The 6,410-nt window shown below is 38.4% G+C and overlaps 1 protein-coding gene across 1 annotated transcript; it reads left to right on the top strand.

Annotated features, from left to right (window-relative positions):
* The first annotated feature begins 1,410 nt into the window (after nt 1-1,410).
* Nucleotides 1,411-4,235, top strand: GPAT1 (glycerol-3-phosphate acyltransferase 1). Its single transcript, XM_089611049.1, has 2 exons — nt 1,411-2,169; nt 3,082-4,235. The coding sequence occupies exons 1-2, from the start codon at nt 1,450-1,452 to the stop codon at nt 3,976-3,978; spliced, it is 1,617 nt and encodes a 538-aa protein (XP_089467175.1). The 5' UTR covers nt 1,411-1,449; the 3' UTR covers nt 3,979-4,235.
* Nucleotides 4,236-6,410: the final 2,175 nt, after the last annotated feature.

Below are 6,410 nucleotides of genomic sequence, written 5' to 3'. Positions count from 1 at the left end.
TTTCCAGTTGAGAAAGCAGTTGAGATCACAAAAGCAATAAATGGTTTATCCCATTCACTAATATACATATATTTATATGTCTTGTGTGTATGCTGTCAGCCCAGTAGCGTAATCTTATCAGAAACTTGTAACGTATTCAAATAATTAACTCATCAATAATAAAGCGTTAAATACACAATACTTATATGGCTGTATAGATGCTAAATTAATTCATTTTAATGCCACGGCATTGATGATAATAGTGATATAATGTAATTAGAAAAACCGCCGAGAGCAAATGATGGTTAAAGGATTAATATTTTTTTACAATTATTTTTTGGATGGGAAACATTTTTTTTCAATGGTTACATATCGTGTAAACATATGAAGTTGGCCTAACCCATCAAATGAGATCAGTATGGGAAGTATTTTTGAAAAGCCCAAAAGAAGGTGGTTGCGAAAATAGTGATGAGGATTTGACTTACAATGTTAAATATTCACTTTTTGAATAAAAGTCAATCGCCTCGGAGGATGGTATGGGTGATCTAACTGGGTATATTGGCACTTAATTCCTTCTTAATAAATAAACGTAAATTAATGGATATTCTAGTTTATGTGCAGAAATACTGGTCTGAAGCTAAAAAATGTGCACGTATTTCAATGACTTCTGGAAAATTATGGTGGAGAGAAACTTCTTAGTTTTTTCTTTTCTTTTCTTCAAAAAAAAAAAAAAAAAAAAAGGAGACAATTTGCTATATGTGGTCACCGTTCACCAATAATGTCACCTAACTAATTTTTGCTTCTATCCAAAATTTGAAGCAAAAGTTAAAAGAAAAATAAACAGTGAGAGCATGTTGAGTGCATGTGCAACATAAATAATGGAACCCAATTTAATTGCGTGACAAATGTATGTATGTACGGGTTACACATATTATCATGAGCCCTTGGAGGATGGGCGATAAAAATTTGATGGGATTGATCATATAAAGCTTGTAATAATTGATATATGGTGCATGGTTTCCGAATGTTGAAGTAAAAAAAATTGGTTTCCCAAAAGCATGTTTCAATACAAACAATTTTGCATGAGCGTGTAAAAACGTTCACGCATGACGCAAAAAATATGGATGGTAAAGTAATTTCAAGTTCAACCAAACCCTCAGATTATTAACGTGTTGTTAATTACTTCCATAACCGACCCTATTAGGGCTATAGCTTGTTAAGCCACGTACACAAACTTTGTGCAAATCCGCTTACCAATTTAGCAACACAAAAAAAAGGGTTAAAATGGAAACAAATAATAAAAACTAGTTAATTCAATCGGTGTGGTAAGATTAAGTTTTTACACACACATATAAACTCAAACACATACGCATTTAATGAGTCCTATAAATACACACTATGAACAACCTTGGAGTCCCATCTCATCTCTCACCACACCTCTCTCTCTCTCTCTCTCTCTCAAACACAGTCATGTTCTTTCCGATGGTGCTTCTGAAGATAGCCGATTGGCTCGTGTACCAGCTCTTAGCCAACTCGTTGTTCCGAGCCGCAAGAAAGATGACAAAGTACATCGGCTTGTTATTCTCCAACCCCAACAACAAGACCAATCACAACAAGCCACGTGGACTCGCCGGAAGAGGATCGCCGCCGTACGACACGGCGGTCTGTGACGTCCACGGCGGGCTTCTCCGGTCGCCGTCCTTCTTCCCTTACTTCATGCTCGTCGCGTTCGAAGGCGGCGGGGCATTCCGAGCCCTAGCGCTCCTTCTCTCGTGCACTTTCCTTTGGGCTCTCGATCGCGATACGAAGCTCCGAGTCATGATCTTCATTTCCTTCCGCGGCCTCGGCACGAAGGCCATGGACGGTGTGAGCCGGGCCGTGCTGCCGAAATTCTACCTCGAGAATCTCGACCAGTTCGCGTACGAGGTTTTCGCCTCGGCCAAGACCAAGGTGGTTCTGACGAGCCTGCCTAGGGTTTTGGTCGAGGGGTTCTTGAAGGAGTATTTGGACGTGGACGAGGTTTTCGGGACGGAGCTCGAGACTTCGGGGAAGTGCTTTACGGGGTTCGTTGCAGAGCCGGGTTTGCTCGTTAAGCACCGGGCTCTCAAGAAACGGTTCGGGGATGAGAAGCCGGATATTGGGCTCGGAACTTCTAGCTTCCATGACCAGTTTCTCATCTCTCTTTGCAAGGTATAAAAATATCTTCTTTTATTTATTTATTTATTTTTTACTTTTCGTCGTGACTCCAACTCATATCCTCATTTTGAGGTCAGGGTGTGCTTATACCGTGAGCTAGCCCTCCGGTATGATAAATCATTTATTAGTTTGTTATATGTATATAGTTCTTTCCATATATTGATGATTGAGTGGATATAGCATGAGAAGAGAACATTGCCAATATTATAATGTTTGCTTCTAATACTATTTTCTTCGGAAGCGTTTTTTAATAACTGAATTAGGTTTTCTTTCACGGTTTGGTGAAATCTGTTATGACCAAACCTTATTCACGTAATAAAGAAATAGAACCATATTTCTTAGCCTTTCTCTCTTTCTCTCTCTCACGGTTAAATTTGGAATAGGTGGAGTTTGTTTATCTTTCTTCACTAATAAAGCAAAAGGAAAGAGAGTAGTGATTAATAAATGATTATGGCTATTGGGAAACCGCCCATCTCTACCAATATTTCCCTTTTCCGTAGGACAAATTTTTCCTCCTTATTTTATTATATTTTTCAACATAATTTATGAGCATATTTAAGCCTCTTTTCACACACACACACACACCAAACTGAACCTAAACACCATTATTATATATATATATATATATATATATCTCTCTCTCACACACACACACACACACACCGTTTTGAATAGCGTGTGCGAGAGAAACATATGCGAGAAATAGAAATAAACCCAATCATGACATTCTTCTCTCTGACTGCTTCTTGGCGCTGCACATATACGCATAGTTTTGTCACGTACACGTAAGCAACAATACGGACACGGTATTAGACGAGAAAAGAAAACAAAAAAAGGTCTCAGTCGTAGTTAAAGATATATCTCTCACACAGCTCATACTAATCAATGCTGATCATGATTTATCAGGAGGGCTATACCGTGAACTCGAGGGACCAAGACAAGTTGTCCTCAACGCTGCCGAGAGAGAAGTACCCGAAGCCGCTCGTATTCCACGACGGGAGGCTCGCCTTCTTGCCGACCCCGGGCGCGACTCTAGCCATGTTCTTGTGGCTCCCATTCGGAATATTCCTCGCGGTTCTTCGGATTTCCATCGGATTCCTTCCATTCAACATAGGCCTTTTCTTGGGCACTTTAGTCGGACTCGATATCACCGTCGAGGGTCCCACCGATATCGTCCAAGATGCCTCGTCCCGCCAGAAAGGAATCCTCTACGTGTGCAACCACCGGACCCTCGTGGACCCCATCTTTGTCAGCGTGGCAACGGCTAGACCGGTCACGGCGGTTACTTACAGCCTAAGCAAGATGTCCGAGTTCATATCGACTATTAGGACGGTGAGGCTGACCCGGGACCGGGACCACGATGGCAGAACGATGAAGAAGATCTTAGAGCAAGGAGACCTAGTTGTTTGCCCCGAAGGGACGACTTGTCGCGAGCCTTATTTGCTTAGGTTTAGCTCGCTCTTCGCCGAGTTGACCGATGATATCGTTCCCGTGGCCATGGAGGCTAGAGTGACCATGTTTTACGGGACCACGGCGAGCGGGCTCAAGTGCCTCGACCCGTTCTTCTTTTTCATGAACCCTAGGCCGGCTTATTCGCTCAACTTTCTCGGGAAAATCCCGGACGAGATGACTTGTGGACGGGGCGGGAAATCGAGCTTCGAAGTGGCAAACTTCATCCAGAAGAAACTTGCCGATTCTTTAGGGTTTGAGTGCACTGAATTGACGAGGAAGGATAAGTATTTGATGTTGGCCGGGAATGATGGAATAGTTATCGATCATAGTAAAACCGGACAGAAATCATAATACGTGTCACTTTTTTTTTTTTTAATATAAAAGTTCAGAATCTTATATATGATGTGTTTATGTGTATGTTATATCATTGTAAAACTTTGTAATAGATTATTATACTATATTTTTCTTCCTTACAATTTTTATTGGGAAAAAGGCTTGAGAAATCAATTATCGTACTACAACATATAATTTATTACATTTTTTTTTGGTATAGTTTTTTGTTTTTTGTTTTTAATCAGTTATATTGATATTATGTATGGGCACGAGTCTCGATCCTTGAATGAGTCTTTAAGTTCCTCTCACTGTGGTGGTTGAGGGACCATTTGCTTACACTTGATGCTTTATTTATTACGGTTGGTGATATTTGTCATCTTGAATGGTGACAAAGTAGAGTAAGGACAACTTCACCCCCCAAAATTTAGTTTGGGTGATTCATCTATATAAGTATAGCAAAATATTTTCTGATGATCATAAGATTTATTTATAATTTGTGTTTAAATATTTGATATAATGAAAAATTATATAATAAAGAGCAAAGACAGCTTCAGGTTTTTTTTTATTTTTTTTTATGAATTATGTTTTTATCCTAATTGTTTATCTAATTATTTTATATATGGCTGATGGAGGTACTTACTATTCGAGCAATCTCACATGGTCCAACTCAAGGCTTTAGCAGCCGATTTTCATAGCATTTAAAGCACGACGAAGTAATAAACTCGTACGATTGTCATATACTTTTTTTTTTTTTAAAATTCTTATTTTATTTTTTACGTATGATTGATGCAATATCTATTGCTGCCAGAATTCAGTCAATTATACCTAATATCAACTTCAATAAGAACTTTTTTTACTTAACTTATTCATTGCATTGAGTGTCCGAAGAAAAATAGAATGATGGGTCATAGATCGTATGTAGTGTATAAAGTTCTCATGATGCATGGGACGTCGATTAGTTAAAGAACAAATTGTATGGAGGAGAAAAACACCAACTTGTTTCCATTTTTTTTGTTTTTTTTGTTTTTGTTGCAATTTGCATGATACACGAGAAAAAGTCCCACTTTGCGCAATTATATATGCTTGCTTGTTTCGAAAAGTCAAAAGAATTTTTATATTATTTTAAAGGACAATGTGACTATCTAACCCTTAATTAAAGTTTGAGTTTAGCAAAATAGCCAAATTTTTCAAAGTTCAGACAAAATAGCCAAAATTTGACAAAATCCCCAAAATACTCACACACAAAGAAACGCATACACTTCAATCAACAAAAAAAAAAAATGCTAACTGCTGATCGTGGACGTCGAAGATCTTGGAGAAGCTTGGATCAACCTCATGAATACTGCTCGTCGGTCGATAGTTTACGTCGGAGTCTCCGCGCCGGAAAATTTCATCAGCCCATTACTACAAAATACCTATTAGAAGTCGCTATATTTTCATCGGATACATTTTAAAGCGATGCACAAACTAATATTTTGGAGCTCGTTTGACGTGGAGAAGAGTAACATCAACCGTCAAATCCGACGTGGCGCTTACGTGGAGCGTTGCTCGGTTATAAGTGACGCTCATACTTTGAGCGTCACTAGCATACGCGTCACTAAAACATCGACGTCCAAAATATAACGCGTCGCTTTTTGAGCGACTATAAAGGGATTTTTGTAGTAGGGGCCTCTGTCTCATCGTCCACGACAGCGATGACGGAGCAAGAATATTCGTCGGCGGAGAGGGATTTAGACTCGATCGGAGCGGTGAGAACGAGAATGATGTTGCAGAACTCGTCTTCGAGGTGAGCCATGGCGATCTGGATGGCGGAGTTGACTTTGGAGTGGTCGGATTCGAATCACCGCCATCACCACCATTTTCTTCTTCTAGTTTATCGCACAGTGGATTAAGTTTTTTTGAAAGCGGGATTATATTTTTTAACATCTTCTTTTTCTTCTTCTGATTTATCGAAGAGTGGATTAAATTTTGAAAGCAGGATTTAATTTTTTGATATCTTCTTCGTCTTCTTCTTTTTCTACTTATGGTTTATCGAAAAGTGGATTAAATTTTTTGAAAACAAGATTAAATTTTTTGACATATTCTTCTTCTGGTTTATCGAATAGTAGATTAATACAGAAAGTGCAATGGATTAATAAAATTTTGGAAACTTAGATTAATTATTTTGAAAATAATTAAGCGTATAATAGTAATTTTACATTATAAGTGGCTAAAATACATCAACTTGTGAAACCTTGGCCATTTTGCTAAACACTAAATTTGAAATGACTAGTTCATAAAAAATCCTATTTTAAATGTCAGGTTTTTTGGGGCATTTTCGATCGACATGGTGAGTTTGATCCTATGACGGTGTAAAATACCACTAGACTAAAATAAGAATCATGTTGTCTTTAAAAAATTATCAAAACACACTTTGGTCCTAAGCGAGCATTTTGAGAGCGAATATACGA

The sequence above is a fragment of the Urtica dioica genome, chromosome 1 (assembly GCF_054948205.1).
Source record: "Urtica dioica subsp. dioica isolate 48M chromosome 1, U.dioica_male_clone48M_v1_H2, whole genome shotgun sequence".
NCBI classification, from domain to species: Eukaryota; Viridiplantae; Streptophyta; class Magnoliopsida; order Rosales; family Urticaceae; genus Urtica; species Urtica dioica.
Note: the sequence above shows the minus strand (reverse complement) of the source record. Positions and strands in the feature narration are given on the sequence as shown.